Source organism: Ambystoma mexicanum, chromosome 2p, assembly GCF_040938575.1.
Source record: "Ambystoma mexicanum isolate Mex_15411 chromosome 2p, UKY_AmexF1_1, whole genome shotgun sequence".
In the NCBI taxonomy this organism is placed as follows: Eukaryota; Metazoa; Chordata; class Amphibia; order Caudata; family Ambystomatidae; genus Ambystoma; species Ambystoma mexicanum.
Genome location: NC_090923.1, coordinates 958,710,659 through 958,732,807, shown reverse-complemented (window position 1 = coordinate 958,732,807; position 22,149 = coordinate 958,710,659). Strand labels below are relative to the sequence as shown.

General features: G+C 47.3%; 1 protein-coding gene across 1 annotated transcript in view; it reads left to right on the top strand.

Moving 5' to 3' along the window:
• ATG2A (autophagy related 2A) overlaps nucleotides 1-22,149 on the top strand; it is a 2,105,371-nt gene that overhangs the window by 1,644,722 nt on the left and 438,500 nt on the right. The window contains exon 30 of the mRNA XM_069644746.1: nucleotides 2,646-2,866. Within this exon, the coding sequence (XP_069500847.1) occupies nucleotides 2,646-2,866 (221 nt within the window). The remainder of the gene's footprint in view (nucleotides 1-2,645; nucleotides 2,867-22,149) is intronic.

Sequence of the window (22,149 nt, the reverse complement as noted above, 5' to 3'; positions counted from 1 at the left end):
ACACTTAGTACACAAAGTCCAAGGGGGCTTTGTTCCCGGGAGGTCCACTTCTCACAATATCTGGCAGCTTTTCAATGTTATGGCTAGAATTGACCTGGACTCGAATGCCATTGCTGATACACTTGATGCTCAAAAGGCATTTGATATGGTCTCATGGAAATCTATGTGGCTAGTTCTGGAGACTATGGGAATTGGTCCTAATATGATTGGGTACATTAAGTTATTGTACACTGATCCTGTGGCTAGGGTCCGGGTCAATTCCCTGACATCTGTGATATTCACACTCCTCAGGGGCACCTGTCAAAGCTGCCCATTCTCCCTGGTTCTTTTTTCACTAGTAATAGAGCCCATGGCAGATCATTTTAGAGCATGACATGGCCACACAGGGGTTCGATTAAAAGACACCCCTGAAATAATATCTCTGTAAGCCGACAATGTGCTGCTATATATTAGAGACTCCGCCACCAACCTTGACCCCATTCTGCGGGATATCACACGCATAGGTACCTGCTCGGGCTTCACAATAAATTACTCTAAGTCAGACATTTTTCCACTCACTAATAATACCCAACAACCTGCTTCAGAGTATCCACTCAGCTGATCCCCTGGCGGCATCAGGTACTTAGGTGTCCAGATGTCCCTGTCAAAGGCCACCCTGCTAGCGGATAACCATGTGACTGTCGCACAGCTCGCTGAGTCGAAAATGGCCAGATCGCGTTCCCTTCCCTTGTCACTTGCTAGGAAAGTCTCCCTCATCAAAATGATTCTGGTTCCCAAACTGCTTTGTCTTTTGCAATATTCCGATTTGGCCTGGGAAACAATTCTTCATGAAGTTACACAAAACATGCGCTCAGTTCTTCTGGCATTCGGACGTGGTCCGTAAGAAATAGCTTGATATGGTGCTCCCATACGAGAGGGGAGGGTTCACGGCGCCGGATCTGATGTTGTATTGCACAGCTGCACAAGCCCAATATGCCATGTACTGGTACCCGAGCCCTCTGATTCGCCCTCACGTCAAATTGGAGACGTTGGCTGCAGGTGAGATTAATATCATGACCCTGATACTTAGCTGAGATTATGTCCCTGATTCTCTGTTTGATCCTGTTGCGGCAAACCTACTTGCCTGGGGCCGCCTCTTGAAGATAACAACCGAATCATATCCCTACTATAAGTGGCTCCCCGCTTGGGGGTTCCCTGGGCTGGAATCCACGCAGGATGCCGCTTTAGTTCGACACTGGGGGGGCCGTGGGTTACCAAGCATTTACACATTTCTTCCCTGACGGGAAGTTCATTGACCCACAATCATGGAGGCAGGAGCATTCCGGATCTGCAATGGCGATGCTACAGTATTACAGGCTCCGTGCTGCCTTCCGTGCCAAATGGCCTACCTCCCCTGACGAACCGCCTGACACCCCTGAATTGGCCTACATTGCCAACTCGAGCGGCACCCGCGGTGTCATCTCCTCTCTGTACAAAATGCTGCTGGCTCCAACTCCGGCACAACCCTCCAACGCACGCGCGCACTGGGCAGACAAACTGGGCCTTGAGATCTCTGACCACATGTGGGCGAGTATGTGCTCACACACGAACAAGTTTCCCTCAATTTCGGCCACCGTGTCATGCAGTTTAAACTGCTCAATAGGCTGTATTATACCCCTCGTATGATCTCCAGGTTCCCTCATACTGATCTACATATCTGCGCCTGCTGTAGAGAGGAGGGTGCAGGCCACCTACACATGTTTTGGACGTGTCGTGCACTGGGAGATTTTTGGAAAGGGATTCTGAAGGCCCTCGCTGACATCACCGGTGTGGTGATTGACCCTAGCCCATTGGGAATCTTGTTTGGAGTCTGGGGATCTGATGGCACAAGACGGTTAGCTAAATTTCTCAACATCAGTTGCATGGTAGCCAAGAAATGTGTGCTTCAATGCTGGAAAAGCCCCTCTCCTCCCACCTTTCAGAAATGGCTTAGCGCACTCACCTGGTCCCAGACCTGTGAGGAAGAGTACCCAACGATGCTCCCAGTGCACTTGTGTCCCAGGAATGTGTGGTCTGCCTTTAACAGTTATTTTATTCATCGAACTGAGAGTGCATATGGCAGTGATTCACCAGGCCCTCTCAGGAGCGTTCTTAAATGCCATGGCACCTTATAAATCAAAGTTGTTTCCTTTTATTATTGTTCCACTTGCTCTCCATGTGTATTGTATGCTGGTACTATATGTATCGTACATTGTTGACATGTGCGTTTGCTGTAACCTCTGCCTATAAATAAAAAATAAAAAAAATAAAACAAACTGGGTACACTATCTGTACTTCACTGCCATACTTCCTCTCTTATGTCTTAAGTCTGACATCTCACAGCTACCACTTTGAACAGTTTGGTCTTTCCTCTTGGTGGAAACACTGTCCCACCTTTAGGTTAGATGATTACTAAACCCTCACGAATAGGTTGTGCAAAAATCTCTCCAACAACCTCCAATTTATTTTATTTGGCAGGTCTGTTCAGCCCCACCTCCCTTCCCAGCATTGACAATGTGAGGTTACTTTCTGTTAGGGATACTCTTTCAACAGCTGCTCACAGGGCCCGTAGAAAGGAAGACTAGAAGAAACGCATTTCATTCTGGTGTCTTTTGTCTCTCCTTTAGGCACAAATCTGCTAGGCCAAAGGTCTCCAGTATCTGAATACCTGTTTCCAGGAGAGGACAGCAACAGCAAGAGGAAAACTCCATCACACCCATCACCCCCTCCGCCTGCAACTGGAGGGGACGTAATGGACTTCTGCCCATCTGATCTTAGTGATGGTGAGGGAGAGATGACCGATAATGATGACTTCTGTATCCTGGATGCCCCAGGCATGGGAATCCCAGTAAGTGTCCAATAACCACATTCATTGAGACATTTATCTTGTCTGCCATTGTTGGTATCGGAAGAGGGAATTTCCAGCCAATGAATTAAGGAGACATTGCCTGCTATCTCCAAAACATAGTGCGTGCTTGTGGTCCTTTCAAGTCTTTTTGGTTGGGTGACATCCCGCTTCCTCTTAATTACCTGGTGAGTTTGATGTAATAACCTGTGAATTGTTAAAATTCTGCATTATTATTACCAAATGTATAGTTTTTCTTAGCTTTTTTCTTTGCGATTAAGTTTTGTCTTCTTTGGAATGCAGGCATTTTCATACCGTTTTAGATTTTTTTTGTGTACGTTTATTTACCCCCTAGCTTGTAGCTATTGGGTCTTACTCAGCTTGTATAGAGCGGATTGGCTTTGTCACAGCCATGGGTTCAACAGACAACTTGAGATCATATATGAATAAATTTTCTCCTTGAATACTCCTAGGTCCCCTTTTCTCCATACTGCATGGGCATTCCTATATAGGGATGGGACCGGAGACATTTTCCCCTTTAAATTTAGTACGCAGAGGTGTTGCTGTGATCGTAACCATGCCCAGCCAGCTCCTCCCACCAGCACCTCACCCTAGTCCATGTACAGGAACGGACCTCCCCCGTGTAAGCGTGCACATTTTTTGCTGTGTAGCAGTTTTTCCCCACATACTTTTTAAAATTCATCCTGCCTCCAGTGCTTTGCTCCCCTGGTGTATGTTGATTGGGCATAGGTTTATCTGGTGCGCCTCCTGTGAGGAATCCTTCCTGGCTTTTGACCCCCACTCAATCTGTCTAGAGGGTTTGGGAACTGGCCACTGGTGCGATTCCTGCTCTGCGTGTGATGCGCTTACCCCGGGATCCTTGAATAACTGCTTGTCGAGGTGGAGGGAGTTATTTCTGCGTTCTGCACTGGATCATCTCCATGCCTTCGTTCGTCACAAGTCAAATAGCTCAAACAGGTAAGTTGTTTTTCTACAGTACCTCTGCTGGTCGACTCTTTCCCAAGGATTTCCTCCTCCGAGTGGCGTCTTTGAGATCCTTGCACAGGTACTCTCACTGAGGGGTCATCAGGTTGGGTGATGAGGTGCATGCTGATCCTTTTTCCAGACTTCTGTCCAAGGGGCTTCAAAGCTCTAGTACCAGGTGCATGCCTGAGGGAGTGTCTAAATGTGACCAGACTATCAGGCGAGAGCCTGAAGGCGGCAATCCTCCTGGTGGTAATCTCTGAAGTCTGTCACAATACCAAGACGAATCTCAAGTGCTCTCAGGGGTCTAAACATCAAGGCTCTGCACCACGCTCACAGCTTCTATGTATTCCTCACAGAGTTCCCACAGAAATGGCTTCCAGACAATCAGGCACCCAGATGCCCCTGTCGAATAATGAGGCTCCGTCTTCAATAGGCATGCCTCCTTCAGAGTGGGCTATCCAGTCCGTTAGGCATTCAGCACAGGCTGCCTAGCCTAATTATAGAGATTCTTATCCTAGAGGTCAATCTCTGGCACCTTTGTGCACTTCTTACCCCATGTCCACTGGGTGATATACAGAAGAAGTTGGCTACCAGAATAGACAGTCCTCAGGAAGACCTTTGGCTACATGGACTCCAACGGCTGCGGCCCAGGACCCTGCACCTCAAACTCTGCAAGTGTCTCAGGCAGCTTGTGAGGAAAGGTTTTTTGACCCTTTCTTGCAGTTTATGAGATCACAACAAATTACAAGTATTCTGAAAACCCTAATTAAGGAAGTGGAGTCACAAATGCAGCCTCAAGCTCCACCTCAGGTACCACAGCCAATGCTGCCGCCACCGCAGCGACCACCACCAGTACAGCGCCTCTCCAGACAGTTCCAGCTGCTGCAATTCCACTGCAGGCCCCAGCCTTGTCGACTGCCAAATGAGCCCGCATGACAGACTTCAAACCAGTCAGAGATACCAAAGAGAAAGATTTAGCCCCTTCTACTACTACTATACAGCAAGACTAATCGTCCTCATCACCAAGATGATAGTGAAGATGAAGAAGACCAGGAAAAGCTGTCCTCTGCTAAAGCATTACACGATTTTATGGAAGGGCTGGTGGAATACCTTGGGGTGCCTGCACGTTACTGGAAGCAGCCCGAAGACAACTTTCTTTGAGAACAGCTAATTGTTCTGACATTCCACTTCAAAATTATGTATTAGCAATTTCTAAAAAGTTGTATCTCAAACTGCACTGTGCCCCATTCCTCGATAAGCACCTGGTTTCGACAGCTGGAAGATGAAGCAATGTTATTATCCTCGCAGCTGCATCAGCTTCAGTGGTTACTGCAGCCTCTTTATACTCTAATCCTTCCTCATGCTTGTTTTACTCTGCATCATATTCAACCTCTTGTTGTTCTAGAGAGGACAAGCTTCTAGAGTTTGGGCAAAAGGTATATTTAAATGCTGGGTTACATCTCTGGCAGGCCAATGCAGATGCAATATTGGTTGCTTCCAATCATAAACTCTGGAGGGGAAAATGGCATTAAGAGCCAGATTAGCAAAGGCAAAAATAATTGCACAGGGCATGCTGGAAGCATCAGTGTCACATATTTACACAGCCAGCCGAGGCATGTCTGTGGGCACACGACATGAGACGATTGGCTTGGATGCATGCCACCAAGTTTACGTCCGATGTCCAAGAACGGATATTAGATCTGCCCTTTGAATGTACCAAGTTTTTCCTCTGTTCCACGGATGAGGAGCTGACAAAGAAAGAGAAGTTCCCAGACTGCTAAAACCCTGGCAATATTATCTCAGCCTGCACCAAAACTGTTCTTGCATGTACAATCCAGACTGCATCAACGATTCTGGGTTCAGAGGTTTCCAGGTGAGGAGAGTCGGGCAGCCCGAGTGCTCGCCCAGTATGCATTGCAGGAAGCAACAGCGCATAGCAACAACTCTTTTTTATTCACCCCCTCCTCACCACAAGCCTCCAATCCAAAGAAGCAATGAAGCTGACGTCTGGGTCCACAACACCCCATTAGGAGGCAGACTAGCTCACCATGTGCCTTTCTGGCATCACCTCTTTCAAGACCTGTGGCTTCTATCTGTCATTTCTATGGATTATAGACTCAAACTTCCCCCAAGCCCTCCTTTCTCTCCTCGCACTCAATTGGATACGTTTCACCATATAAATTATCTGAAGCTCATCGTGTTGGCTTTAGCAGAGATAATTCAGCTCATACTTCAGGAGAGGATGGTTTTGACAAGAACCGACTGTTCCACTGTAGTGTTCTATATCAACAAGCAGGGAAGGTATGATGTGCCCCACTTTATGCAAGCTAGCAGTAGAAACATGGTATTGGGCATTTAGTCTAGGTATGCTTCTCGGAACCCCTACCACGGGATGACAATACGGAAGCGGACAGATTGAGCACGTTGGGAAAAATCTCCTACGAGTGGGAACTGCACCAAGAAGCCTTTTGCATGATGGATGTGGATGTATTTGCCATGGAAAACATCAAATCTCCTCTCTATGCCTCATTGGCAGATCAGGACAGGTGCTCTCTGCGCGATGTATTTTAGATCCCTTGGGACAATCTTTGGTGCTGTGCATTCCCCACAAGCCCTTCTTGCAAAAGGTCATTCCCAAGTTCAGGGAGTCCCCTGCCTGCACAAGGATTCTAATCTCCCCTCACTGGCCTTTCAGAGTCTGGTTCTCAAACCTATTACATCTGTCACAGCAGATGCCAGTTCAGTTGCAGACAAAGCAACATCACCTCTTAACACAACAAGGGGGGGGGGTTAGTGATTTACCGAGCCCCGGACAAGCAAGCCCTCAGAGCTTAGTTCCTGAGGAGTTAACCTTGGGACACATTGTGCTTTCACGTCAGGATTTACAGATAATTCAGAGGGCACAGAAGGAATCCATCAGAGCCCAGTACAAGAGTAAATGGTCTCTGTTCTGCTTCTCTGCTATGGATAGCAATGTCAATTCCCTGTTGTGCTGTTTGAATGGTGTGCTGTTTTTCTTGTCCCATCTTGCCCTGTCAGGTGTTCAGGTGGAAACTTGCAGTATGCATCTGGCAGCTATTTGAGGCAACAGGGATTCAGATAAGCAGCCCTTATCATCGGCTAACCCAGTGGTTAAAAAGTATCTACAGGGTCTAGTGTGAATGTATCCTCCAACCAATCAACCACACCCTGTGTGGGTCCTTAATGTAGTGCTGGCTGTTCTGATATATAACCTTTTGAGCCATTGGCCTTCACAGATGTTATATTGGTCACATGAAAGTTGCCGCTCTTAGTGGCTTCATCCGCTGCACGCAGAGTTGGCAAAATTCAAGCATTGGCATCTAAGGAGCCTTGTACTGTCTTCCACAAGGACAAGGTGATCCTAAGGACCCTTTATTCTTGACAGAGATTGTTTCCCTGTCCAACTTAACCAGGAAATAGAGCTTCCGGCCTTCTTTCCAGACCCCAGTTCAGAGGCGGACGATGTTTTGCATTGCCTAGATGTGCATGTATTGTTAAAATGTTACCTGGATAGAACCAAGGAATTTAGAAAATCTATCACTTTATGAGGGTCCTCAATGGCTGCACAGGCTTCCAAACGCCAATAGCCAGGTGGATAGTAGCAGATAGAACCAAGGAATTTAGAAAATCTATCACTTTATGAGGTTCCTCAATGGCTGCACAGGCTTCCAAACGCCAATAGCCAGGTGGATAGTAGCAGACATTACAGAGGTCTACAAACTGCAGTGCCAACCTCTGCCAGCAGATATGCATGCAGCTAGGGCCAAGGCCACAAGGCAGCTACGTGGGCGCCCCCCTTGGCCTCCTGTACATTACTGCCTTAATACCAGTGCTAGGTCAGATACAGCTTTCAAACAGAGTTTTAAAAAACATGTTCAATCGATTGCCTTCATCCCGCAGATTCCTCATCTTGGAAGATATCTATCTCTGCTGCTCAGAAACTTTTGGACTGGCGGCCTAGTGGACCTCGACTCGGCCGCCAATCGCAGATCCGTCTTGCTTGGCTCTCGATCGTCTGCTCCAGAAGTGGCGTCAGGCGCAGTATATATAACATGTCACTACGCCCCATGCTTCAATTCCTTTTCTTTGCACGCTGCATCAGGAAGACAACTTTGGGTTTTCTCTACCTTTTTTCGTACTAAATTGTCAGTTTTCCTCAGAAAACCTTGACACAATGCCATCTCATCGGGCTTCAAGGGATGCCGCAATTGCGAGGCCCAAATGTCCATAACCGATCCCCCACAACATGTGTCTGTGGTGCCTAGGAGCTAGTCACGACACAAAGGCCAGTGTGTCATGCTTGAAAATGCAGCTAAAATCCATACATGAGAGAGCAGGAAAGCTAAACTGGCTTAGGGTCGACTGTCCGCAAAATCCCTGGCGTAGTCTCTTGTCCGGTCTTCCGAGACTTTAGGAGCCCACCCCTGACAAGGGGAAGGAAAGACATCACAAGAAGACTGAGAAACAGTCCCATTCCAGGAGCCATTCCTCGTTGTCTTCCTCACGGAAGAAGAAACAATGTCACCATCGACATGAGTCCAGCTTGTCAGAGCGAGGTAATCCCTTGGCGGGGCAGACCACTCGGGAAGAGTGGGAACGTTTTAAAACTTCCATGCTGGAAATGTTTAAACAGCAAGCTGCTGTAGGTGCGGTTTTGACCCCTGACCAGCAAGCTTTGGTAGCAAAATCGGCTCTCGGTGCTCCCTGCCTCAAGCTAGCCACTCAGTCGACTACAATGATGATACCTTCTGGCGTCACACTGGCAAAGGTGCAGAAATCTGAGGCCGAGGCCCACAGTGCCCATCAGTCATCATAGCGCGCTTCAGCGCCGATAGAAATATTGGTATCAAAAGTCTCTTTGGCTTCGAAGGCCATTCCATCTGCGATCAAGCCCTCAGCGCTGACAGTCAGCAATGGTTCGTTTGTACTGCTGTCAAGATCGGGGTTCTTCGACTCCTTGAATTCCATCGTCCGTGTCCATGACCCCGATGATTATGGGGATGTCGACCCTGTTTATACGGGAGATGGCAGTGTCGATTATTTCGACTATCAGGCTGATTTGTTGGCACTAGCTCAAGGTTTACAGGATGCTAGTGGCCTAGATAGTGCCCCAGACCTTGAATTACAGCAGAGTCAGTCCTACACTCCAGCTAATCCGAGGTTCAGGGCTTTGGTTGACAGGGTTGTTGACACCCTTGGTTTAAAGTAGTCTACCACTCATCTTCAAGGGTGTGAGCTCACTGACATCTTAGACAAGGCTCCCACGGTTGAGCATAATATGGCATTCAACCCAGCCATTGCGGACCCATTAGCCTCCTAATGGCAGCACCCTTGCACTATTTCCCACGTAGATGCCAATTTTACTGGGAAGTATTGGCCGGCAAGAAGGGACCCTTCTTTCCTCACTACTCACCTACCCCCAGAGAGGCTGCCACTATTTCCACCAGACCTGCGGCATCCACTTCCAATCTGCCTCTGGATAGAGATGGAAAGGTGTCGGACACATTGTCCATGAAAGTATTCACTTCTGGTAGCATGGCGCTCAAAACCACCAACATAGCCTGCATATTTGCAAAATATTCCTTCGGCTTGTGGAAAGCTGTGTAGCGGTCTGCTGAATACATCCCTGAGGGTGTAATGCGGGTTGGATTTTTACAGCTGGTGGACGTTGGGAAGGAGGTGGCCAAACAGTCATTCTAAACGGGCCTGGACATAGCGGACTGCGTTGGCCGGTCTTTGAGTTTTGCAGTAGTGATGAGGTGACAGGCCTACCTGAAAACTTCTGGTTTCTCCCCAAATGTTCTGAACAGGCTTCTGGACATGCCCTTTGAGGGAGACCAGCTTTTCGGTCAAAGCTGATGACTCTTTGGAAAAATGTATTGTCCAAATTGGCTGCTAAATCATTGGGCCTACCTGCGCAGTCGGCCAAGCCTGCCTTCAACTTTGCCTCCAAAGGCAGAGGCTATAGGTATTACGTACCCTATGGCAAAAAGTCGCAGCTCCCGCAAGCCAGGCAGAGGTGTTTCTCACGTCCCGGAAGGGGCAGAGGGGCCTCTAGAGGCCAACAACAAGCAGCGGCGGCCACACCTGCTCCCTCTTATCCGCTTTGATTTTGTTAGGCAGAATCCTGTACAGTGCCCTTAGGGACCACTACACACAATTAAGACTACAGGTGGCAATACAAGTTTTACCTTTGCTACAAGCCTGTACCGCTATGTCGGAGTGGTAGCCGTGGCGGAGCAGCCAGGCTTATCTCAAGAGTATATGAGCAGTAGCAGAGATTACACAAAGGGACCACAATTACTGCGACTCAAGCAAACACTGACTCAAGGTTTCAGGTAGAAAAATATAAGTACATTTATTTTTAAACCATTTGTTATAAACACAACACTTCAATTAAACTTAAACAAAAACCACACATCAAATATACTACAACTAACCAATTCACTTTGTACAGTATGTCTCAAGGTAAGTACCCTGTGTTTGAATGAACTGGTGTTACGAACAAAACACGTTACCGCGAATACGATTGCGATCACTTTTTGACAGTTCGGTCTACTAAACAAACACATATCCGTGGAATGAAATGCTACCGGGGCAAAAACACGCTTAGCACCTGAGATACCCAGAGGGAGTTGGAGGCAAAAATCACAGTCAATATTTTGGTTAGGCAGACAGAATCGAGACACACTCAGAGACAGGAGTTCAAAAGTCAAAGGGCTGGAGCCAGGGTCAAGTGACACCAGAGGCCTGTTGCCGAAGATCACACAGTCAGACAGTTCACGGTTCAACGTAGCCAAGAGTACTTCATTATTGTCAATGTTTGGAAGCAAAAGTTATAAGAAGGAGGGAAGACAAGGGCAAGCCTTGGAGATGAAGAAAAGGGGTTCACCCAGTTTCCTCAAGCAGAACACAGTACCTTATTCCAATGCTGCAGCTGGTGCCCTGGCAGTTGTTCCTTTTGGTTTTCCGCAGACCCACGGTTCCTGGAGCTTCGTTGTGAAGGAGGATGTCTGAAGGCGGTCTGCACCACACAGGGATGAAGCCGGCATCAGCGACAATGAATAAAAGGTGCACTCCTTAAAAACAGGAGAGGCTCTTCAAATGGCTATCCGGACCACTACCAGCAGTGTGCAACGATTTCGACCAAGGAAGAGGATCCTCTTGCTGTGGAAGATTAGCTGGTTAGCCCCACCAGGCTCAAGGGAAGAAGACTCCGGACTAGATCTTCTTAGTCGTTGAAGGGTAGATAGCTCAGGACTGCAGCAGGGCTTCACCGGGACGGGGTAGTTGCAGCAGCCGCCGTTCTCTCTGCTTCTCTTCGGTTCCTTGTAGTTCCAGTGGCGACTCTCTGACTTCTAGCCCAAGAGACCTGCCTTTTATGCGCAAAACCCCCATTCACACAGCCTGGCTGTCAATCACCCAGCAGGGGGGTTGTCCAGCCTGGACAACCACCTCAGCCAATCATGGCAAAGTGCGACTTGGGTTTCCTAGGATGCCCTGTGCAGGGGGTGACTACACCCCTCCCTCACAATCGGCCCACCTAGACACCCAGGTTGCCTGGTAGAGGGCTTCTGAGCAGAAGCCAGCCAAAAGACGGTAAACAAAGAAGGCAAACCTAGTTTGCCGCGCAAAGTAAAACACAAGAAGGACTTTAACAAAAGAAATGGCGAATAAACCCAACCGGAGCCAAAAGAAAGGCAATTTGGTCAATCGGGTTTATGTTCGAGGCTAATATAATAGCCAAGAACAATACCACGTTAATCTAATATAATTGCGGTACAAAAGTTAGGGTAGATGCCACTGCCACCAAATGTTAAGTGTGAAACAATGCTCTAGGAGGTACAGATAAAGAGGGATATGAATTAACCCTTTCCAGTACTCCATGGAAGATGAGGTGTACTGGATCTGTGGTAGATTGACTAAGTAAAGTTAATGGTAACTTTACCCTTTTCTGGGGGACTGTAGTCAGCCTCAGAAATGGAGTCGGGGGAAGTCTCAAAGACAACCCTGTGCCACGGCACTGAAGGTGCTGTGTGACACACAAAAAGGAGGCGGCTACTGAAGTGGTCTGCTTCAGAGTCCACAATCTCAAAAACAGAGAAATACACATGGCAAAATACAGGTAAGAGTGGGGGAAAAGCTCACACTCTCTTACCAAGTGGAAAAAAATAAACTCCAGAAGTCCAACAAAGCTGCTGCGGGACTCACTAGGTGAGGGAAATTAGCCATAAATGAGAATTCACCCTAACAGATTTCCCCTCCCACAATGCATCGGTTGGTAGACAGTTGCCAGGGCATTGGTCCCAAGCAGGAGATAACCTCGGATACCTGGGCCCTGCATTTTTATTCAGTGGAGTTATTGTATGCCCTTTCTAAAAAGGCCACCGGACAGAACTTCAACGCCCCCAATCCAACCGGGACAGGAGCTCCAGGATGAACTGAGAGCTCTGTTATCAAAGGGTGCTGTTATTGCCTAGTGCCCAAAAGGGGAGGAGGTCTCTGTCCCATTATGGACCTCAGGGCTCTAAATACGTTCCTGGGAATAGACAAATTCAGGATGGTGACATTGAATGAAATTCTCCACACTCTTGAACTTCAGGACTGGCTGATGTCAATAGACTTGCAGGAACGCCGATGCACCTAAAGCACAGGAAGTTCCTAAGGTCCCTCATAGGGGACAAGCACTATCAGTTCAGTGCTGCCCTTCGGGTTAACCTCTGCTCCAATGGTCTTCACCAAGCTCATGGCGGTAGTCACGGCTCACCTCAGAAGATCCGGGATCCATGTATTTCCATACCTGGATGACTGGCTGATCCGAAGGAAGTCAATGGGGCAAGTTTGGTCTCATCTGGAGGACACCCGCCTACTACTGCTCAGGCTGGGCTTCTCCCTCAACTTGAAGTCCCATTTGACGCTAGTTCAATGGCTCCAGTTCATCGCAGCAGTCCTAGACACTCGGGTAGGGAAGGCTTTCCCTCCGAAGGAGAGAATCGGCAACATAGCCCAGATGGTGCATTTGGTTTAGAACCACACCACCCTGCCGGCGGCTTCCTTCCTTTGCCTTTTGGGTTTCATGGCCTCCTGTATTTTTTTAGTGCCAGAGGCCAGGCTGCACATGAGATCCCTTCAGTGGCTCCTAAGGGACCAGTGGTCTCAGTACCTAAGAGCACTCACGGATCTCAGTGTCCAGCCAGGTAGTCCGCAAACTCAGCTGGTGGAACACGTGCAACAATCGTATGGCAGGGGAACCCTTCTGGCCTCCTTGGCCTCAGGCACGAGTGGTCACGGATGTATCTCTGAAGGGTTGGGGCTCCAACTGCCAGGATTTGCAGGTGAGCGGCCTCTGATCTCCATCAGAAGCCAGGTGGCACATCAACAGGCTGGCGTTGCGGGCCATCATGTTAGCCCCGAGGGCTTTTGCCCTGTCTCTGAGGGAAGCATGTCCTCATCCTGACTCTCAGGCAGAGCATGGTCTCACACGAGTGGGAATGACCGGAAGTCCTAGAGCAGGTCCTCTCTATCTTGGGTACCCCAGCAGTGTATCTCTTTGCCACAGAGTCCAAAAGGAAGTGCAAACAGTTTTGCTCGAGGGAATCCCCTGCAACCAGTGCACTGGGAGACTCCTGTATGGTGGACTAGACCTCCCCTCTCCACTATGTCTTGCCTCCGATGCCTGTCGTTCCTTGGGTTCTCAGGAGATTGAAGAGATTTTGAGCAACCATGATCTTGATCGCCCCGGACTAGGCAAAGGAGAATGTGGTACTCCAATCTCTTGGATCTGAGCATCTGTCCGCCGCACCGGTTGCCTCGGCATCCGGATCTCCTAATCTAGTCGGAAGGTCAGGTGCTCCACCGACCCTGGATTCTCTCAACCTAGCTGCGTCGCTCTTGAGAGTATGAGATATGACTGGGGCCTCTCGGAGGAGGTACTTGAGGTGTTGCTGGCTGCACGCAGACCTTCTACAAGATTGCTGTTTGGGTGCAGGTAGAGAAGATTTGAGGTGTGGTACAGGGAACGTGTGATTGACCCCATCTCTTGCCCCACCACTACAGTGACGGAGTTCCTTCTGCCACTGGCCTCTTCAGGCTTTCGGGTTACCACAGTCAGAGTATTTGGCGACCTTGTCTGTGTTCAAGAGGTCCTCGGACTAATGTTCTTTCTTTACTATTCCGGTTGTGGCCCAATTCCTGAAGGGCCCTCTCAATACGTTTCCGCCAACCCGCTTTGTTGTCCCAGATTGGGATCTTAATCTGATTTTGACCTACTTGATGGCGGCTATGTTTGAGCCTATGTATTCATAGTCCATACGGCTGCTATCCTGGTTACAATTACATCTGCCAGAAGGGTTAGCGAGCTAGAAGCTCTGTGCTGCAAACCTCCCTTTTTTTTCGTGAGAAGGTTTCTCTCAAAGTCAGACCTGGGTTCCTTCCTAAGGTAGTTCCAGAGTTTCACCTGTCTCAGTCTATCGATTTGCCTGTCTTTTACCCTCCTGCATATCCCTCAAAAGAGGAAGAGCTGTTTTACTGCCTTGACCCCAAAAGAGCGTTAAGCTTTTATGTTGCTCGCACATCCAAGTTTAGGAAGTCAGATCAGTTGTTCATGGCCCACTCTGTCTCGCAAAGGTCTTGCCATAACAAAGCAAACCATATCACGTTGGATTATTTTGTGTATATCCAAGTGTTACCAATCGGCAGGCAGGGAGCTTCCAGCGAGGCATCAGGGGTCATTCAACCAGAGGGGTTTGTGCTTCTACAGCCCTCCATAGAGGGGTTCCTGTTAGGGACATATGTCGGGCAGCCTCTTTGCCGTCCTTGCATACATTCACCATCCATTATACTTTGGATGTTGCACGGTAAACTGATGCATGTTTGGTAGAGCAGTTCTGCAGAATCTACTTGTTTGACACTTTCTGTCCTCTGTTATTTTTACTGCTTGGGGAGTCTATCAAGATGAGGAATCTGTGGGAGAAAGGCAATCCATTGGAGAAATTACTCAACGTAATGGTCGTTCTATGGATTCTTCTCCCGCAGATTCCTCATTGACCCTCCCATTCATCCCTGCTCAGAAAGTTCTTGTGGCTGGCTGTTTATGTGCAAGCGAGAAAATTACTAAAATGTTTTCAATCATCTCTATTGTGTAGGATCACCCAGTTGGGATGTAGCCTTGTTAAGGTTTGAACATTCTTTTGGCCTCTTGTGGTTTTTCCTTCTGCAGCGTTTAAGCACGGGGGGAGGGGGTGTAAAGGGAGGAACTGAAGCAAGGGACGTTGTGATGTGTTATATATACGACACCTGACGCCACTTCCGGAATGGACGATTTAGAGCCGAGACAGACTGAATGACGATCGACGGCTGAGTCGCGGTCCACTACACGTCCCTGTCGAAAGGTTTCCGTGCAGCAGAGCTGAATGATGGATATCTTTCAAGATGAGGAATCTGGGGGAGAAGAATCCACAGAAAGAACGTTATGGTGAGTAATTTTTCCTTTGCTAATAAAATGTAACAAGTTGTTCTCCTCCCTTAGAAACAGTGCCTTGGAATCGGCCATGCAGTATGGCTGTAAGGGGACCAAAAGTTACTCACCATAGTGACTGAAATACGGGTCCATTGTCCCCTTTCCTCCATACGTCCTACCATCCGCCCCTCACTCCCCCCATATTAAAAAGTTGCCAAGCTGGACTGTCTCCCACCTGGTGCTACAAAGGGGACTGAGGTGAGGTGTTGGTGGCTGTGCTTGCTGGCGTGGTTACACCCAAGACGTGACTCTGCATGCTCTAAATTAAAGAGGAATAGCTCATTTTTACAGGACAAAAGGGTTCCGTTGCTGTCCCTATGCAGGGACGCCAATGCAGTATGGAGGAAAGGGGACTAGGAGTACTTCAGTCACTATGGTGAGTAACCTTTTATTTTTGTACCAAACAAAAACAGGGGTTTGATTTCTAAGTACTGAGGTTCTTTGGACTGTATCTCTGTATCCTCTATTTCCTCCTACCTCCTCTTTTCCTCTCGCCCATCTCTGTTTCTCCCCCTTCTTTATTGGTTCTCTTTCTCCGCTGCTCTCCTTCATTCTTTCTCATCTCCGTTCCTTCTCTTTTTATCTCTCCTCCTTCCCTTCCTCTTCCCTCCTTTCTCCTATCTTCTTCTTTCATCCCTCATCCCTCATCCTCTGCTGTCCTTTGTCCCTTTCGCTTACATTCTTCTCTTGCACCTTCTTGCATCGTTTTTTCTCTACTTCTCCACCTCTGTCCCATCCACATGTTCCTGGTTCACATTGAAGAGTACCACTTGCAATCACCCCATACCAACCTTCTATTATGCTGGCAGGTGTTTTCTATCTTCTGTTTCAGAATTGCCAAGCCCAGAAGTCATTGCAGCGAGATAAGGAGCTTGGGATGCAGCAATAGAGTACTGCCTGCTGCAGACTGAAAATCAGAGCTGACCATTATTATATCAGAAGGTCATAAGAAGGGGCTAAGTCCTGCCCATTTTCTCTGCACAGGCTTACCGTGTAAGGTTGATGGCAGCCAGTGTTCATGATTCAGAACATGGGTTCGTGAGGGTCTCCTGATAAGTTAATTTGGCAAGGATGGGACCCGTCTTTCCAGTAGTTCCCAATGGTCTAGGCCTTTGCTTGCCTGCCCTGTTTGGCAGCACTGTGATGCTTCCTGGACTACCGCGTATTGATCCAGCCTCTCATTCTCCCTGTCATGCTGTACCAGCGTCTCTAGTGTGCTCTGATGGCAGCGCCTCGCCTTCCTTTTCCGCTTGGCGGGGCTCTTTCTTCGGAGGCAAACCCTATAGCCATAAGCTGATATTTTGTGTCTGCTGCTTTTGATGCTGGAGCTCTGAAATTAAGAGAACGACACTACCAAGAATCTTATAAATGAAGCAAGGCTCAAGATAAGTGGTCTGAAATGAGACATGCTGACACAAAATGGGGGAAGGGTCTGTGGGCCATTTCACTGGCCACTGTCCCCCTCAGGTGTAGGACTGTCTCTGGATTCTCCCTGGTAAGCCTCCCACCCCCGGCTGAGAGGAGTTCCTGTCTCCTCTTGACAAGGTCACATACCTCCACCCTTCAACATTAGCTTTTTTTATTTCCGCTTGGTGTTCGAATGTGAACCAAACAGGATGCAAGGCAAAGAACCACCTGAAGACTCTGGGGATGTATATCTTTGTTCCTAGCCATCCAGACCAAAGGAGAATGGACTGTCACCAACTTTAATTTTCGTCCTGTTGTGCAATGCCAGAGACTATATACACATCTCATTTCATGCAAAGGGCTTCAAGCCCAATTTTTGGGTAGTTAATTTCTCTTGGGAGTACTTTATGGCTAATGTAGGGGATTGGTTTCTCTTCCCCATTCTCCATCTGTGATGGTACACTCCCATGCCAATGGGTTAGACATTGGGCTGTAGGATGAACTCTTGAGCGATGTTTGGCATGATAAGGACAGAACCTTTACATAGAGCTTCCTTAAGCTGATCGAAATCTTTCTGTGCCTGGTAATTCTATTTGAGGATGTTGGAATATTCCTTTTTTACCTTGTGTCAGGGGCCTTGCAGTCTCTAAAAACATGTAGTAACTGACCATGCCTAAAAAAAGCGTGACTGTCCTTGATCTTGATGGGTCTCTGGACTAATTGTATGTTGTCTTCTTTGGCACTTTGTGGTAGTACTTTGTGATTCCCCAGCTTGAACCTTCAATATTTCATGTTGGACTGGCATAGATGACACTTAGTGGCGATAGCAGTCAGATGAGTATTCCTTAGTCCATTGCAGACTGCTGTGAAATGCTGTAAGTGGGTTTTCCAGCTCAAAGCTGCAGGAAATCCTTTTAAAAATAACAATACTTCTGGGGGACTGGGCTATACTTTTTCCCAATAGTCGAATCATTATGGGGGGGAGGGTCTTTAATTGTGATTGTTTGGGGGGGCTATAATAATAGTAATGGGTCCATCTCGAACAATGCAATCACGAAGAGTAGTCGAAAAGGGCAGTATATGGGATACCTTTTTTGCTGAATGGGAGCTATTGCAATTGGATACAAAAGAGGAAGCTCATACTTGATCCTACACTTGGCACAAAGGTAGTCTCTATTCTAGGATAGATTATTTCCATGTGTCAGCATCAATTAATTGTAAATTGACATTGAGTAAAAATTGTGGACCCCGGTTTAGGTAATCATATGATACTGGAGTTTCATTTACTAAAAGAAATCCCTGTATTTGAGATCAACCCTACGCTTGCATTCCTTGACCACGATCAACCAGGTCTATCTCTGAGATGGAGCAATAGGATAAGTATAGATTTTGTGAATCTGTTGGGCTCAGAGGTATATTCCTCTGGAGTCCTTAGTAACATAAACTTGGACCCATCAATAAAGGCCTATATAATTTCTGAGATTGTTCTTCAGTGTTTAAGAACAATTGTTGGATCATTAAAAACAAGAAACCTGAAACCCAACTTTCATGCTTAAAATAAAGCAGTTGATGAGTCTAAGAGTTGTAAAAATCGAAAGATCAGATCTCTACAAAAGTTAAATCTCTCATATGTTGAATACATATAAAAAACAAGCATTGATTGGCTAAGGCGACAATTTTGGCTTGTGTACCATTCTTTGGCATTTGCCCGGCACCGCTATTAGATGCCCACGTGCTTGCACCATTTTGCATCTACTATCGTCAATGGCCAGTTAATACCACTACAGCAGTTCCTTGCAAGTGCCTTTCCAATGCCTACTCGAAAGCCCAAACTGTCCTAATGCTTGTTGTATTTATTGTCTTCAATCTATCCACATCGTCACGTGAGTAGCACACCTCCATGCAGCGCAGTTTCTAGCCAACTTGGTGCCCGGGGCGAAACACTAGAATGCGCCCCCCTACAACTGTGTCGTGCGACAAAATCCCTCAATATCAATAAATAATTGCTATATAAATGAAGCTGGTTTCATTACATTGTAATTCAAGTACTTTACAGAAGAAATCTAATGTGAAAACACAGCTGTTGCTGCCAAAATAAATGGTTTTTCTGTCACCTGCTCTTAGGAAAGGTCTTGCCTGAATGCAGTTTCAAACTGTTCGTACTGGCACACTGCGGTGTGACCAGCCTGCCCGGGTCTGAGGGCCCACTGGCTCTGTGTTGCAGGTGTTCTGTTCGTACCACCTCACTTGTATTTCACAAAGGGTCAATACTAGACTAACCATATGAATTATTTTATGATAGAAGTTTATCCTTCCAAGATGGACAGTCTGGCGCACTCTGTGAGTTTGGGAAGGGGACAAATAGCACACATGAGGTTTCTTGTATGCATCCCATTACATCACAGAGCATTTCAGGAATATAACAGTGATCAGAGAGCTCTATATTTGATAAACAAGTCTGTGATAAAGGGATTGTATGTGTGTCTCTAAATTCATAAGACTCATGGTGTGGTGCTCAAATCACGGTTCACAACACTCACACTAACATTAAAATGTTTGTAACCATGAACCATACATACCTATTCAAACAGCTTACGTTTTTGAATGCGAGAATAAAATTGCTGTAATGAGTATTCCAGTGCAGCTTCATTGTTGCAAACAGTTTGTTAGGCAGAATTCTCTGTTTAGGCTGAATTTCCTAACCTAGTGAGTCCCCCAGCAGCTTTGCTGGATTTTTGGGGTTTATTTTTTTCTCCTGCCAAGAGTGAGACTCTTTTACCCTCACTCTTGGACATGATTTGAGTGTGTTTCTTTGAATCTAGATGTGTTTAATGGGCTATGGGGTCTTTTACTCCATAGGGCTTCAAGTGTTTTTGTGATGTGTGTTACACAGAACCCTCCGGGCAGTAACACAGGGGTGTCATAGTGACCCCCCAGTACAGACTCCATACCCTGGGACTGACTACTGTCTCCCAGGGCATGTAAAGTCACCATTGACTTTACTAGTCTTAAATTCTGAACAGAACCAGTACAAACGATCATATTGTGGACGTACTAGCTGGGGCAATTCGATTGCCCCAGGGTCTGTTAGTCGAGGGGGCACGTCTCCGTCCCCCCTGATCGAGTTTTGGCTGGTGGCAGTGGATACTACTTTTTATATTGAAACCGCGAATCGTTCCTATGGGATTTCCCATTGTTTTAGGCTACTATCTTTATTTAATTATTTACGTACATACCGCCGGTTTATTTAATTAATATTAATTCTCCGGTTGGTATTTTTTGCCAAAACTTGATTCTAAAATGGCGTTTGTGTTCTCTTCTGTGACTCCAACCCAAGTCGAGCCCTTTGTTCCACTTTTTGACGGGCTTCTCCACAGAAGCCCTCCAAAGTGGTGCCATTCTGTCTGGGGTACTTAGGAGGGGTGGAGGGGGATTTAGGCACCCTGGACTGAGTTGCCTAGGCAACTCAAGTCGCACTCTGTCCTGATTGGCCCAAGTGGTGAGCCGGCCGGCTCACCACTTAGCATGTTTGAGTGACAGCTAGGCTGAGTGAATGGGGGTTTGCTGCATAAAAGCAGGGCTTTGGGGACTGGAACTTCAGAAGTCGCCACAGGACCTAAGAATCCGACGAGGGAGAAGCTGAGCCGACCTGCCACGACACCACCACCGGTGGAGCCCTGCTGGACTGCCTCACCACTTTTCCCAACGACAGAGGAGATCTCCCGCCGGAGAGTCTTCTTCCTTTGACTGGTGGGGATAACCAGTTTCACCGTCTTTTCGCTTTCCCGATGTACCTCGTGGCCGCCTTGCCCGTGCCAAGCACCCCGGCAACCGGGATACCACGTTTTACCACGACGCGAAACAAAGGTACCACCTTTAACCGGAAAACTCAGCGGCTGGTTTCTTCCCTGGTAGTGCAACGACCTTCATCTTTCCTCCAAGTCGAGATCTTCTCTTCCCCTGGACGACGACGCAACTTGCACCCACTACCAGGAACAACTCCCACCGCTGGTGGCTCCTTCCCACTTAAGGTACCGTGTCCCGCCTGGCTTCCCTTGCTACCGACTGTACGGGGTAGATTTAGCCCCCGGCTTTCGAACCTGGGATAGTCTGGGACACCCTGGCTAAACTTTCTAATGCCTCTCTAAACTCTTTTTGAACCCTCTGCAAGACTTTCTAAGCCTAGTGTAACTGTGTGATCTTGGGCGCATTTGTGCTCTGCTCTCTCTAAGAGTGGGCCCAGCCTTTGGACTTTGGCTCACCAGTGACTTTTGCTCTTCTGCCTTGCTAACAGTGTTCCTGAACCTTAGAGTGGTGTACCTTTCCATATTCTGTCTTTTTCCCTCCCTTTCTCACAAACTTATTGGAGTGCCATCTAGTTAAGCGCTCACCTCTGTATGAAAATAAGTGGTGTTTTACTGTGACTTATCTGATGGGGGAAAAGGGGTGTATATATTACAATAGTAACTGTGTTTAGAATATTTTACAATAAGAGTGCTGGAGTGTTTCAACTGTGTGTTTTTAAATAAATAATTATATACTTTGATACCAAAGCTCTGGTCAGTGTTTGCTTGTATTATTGTATCTGGGTGCCTATTGTGTATACTTTGCATACTGCCTAACTCTTCTTGAGGGAAGTCTGACTGCTCAGCCACAGCTACCAGGTAAATCTGGGTGGTACAGACTGCTACCAAGTTGGTTTACTGCCAACACCTGTAGTCTTAAATCTTTTGCAGTGGTCCCTAAGGGAACTGCACAGGTTTCTGTCTAACAGTTAACTCTCCTTTAAGTCTGAAAACACTCAATCAAGGACTGCTGCAGGAATAAGCTGTCTCCTCAACTCCCTACCCTTCCAATCACTCTCCTGGCATGCAAGTACTAACCCCACATCACAATTTCAATTGCCTAAAAATATATGCATATGAATGTAGGTGCTAACAATGAAATGCTTTACATAACCAAGGATCCCACAAAGCACTTCAAGGGATCAGACCTTGGGTTCTCTGCATTTCATCACATATCCCCAAACCCAGTGAAGATCATCACTCAAGACTCTGGTGCTTCTGACCTGAACCAGCCTGTCAGCATTGTCACTCCTGATGCATGTCACAATGCCTTTAAATTCCATACAAAGCTTACATTAGATTGCAAAACCACACCTTCTTCGAATAAAAACAGTTTGCAAGTAACCAGTTAGTCCGCTACACTAGAATCTTTGGTGCACTGACTGACTGGCTGGTGAGACTGTCTGCCTGTCAAATCAAGTGATACGAGACTGGGGGGAGGGACAGTGCAGCAATTATTCAATTCTATGTTACCGAATTGGAGCCACTAGCAGAGTAGCACCAGGGTA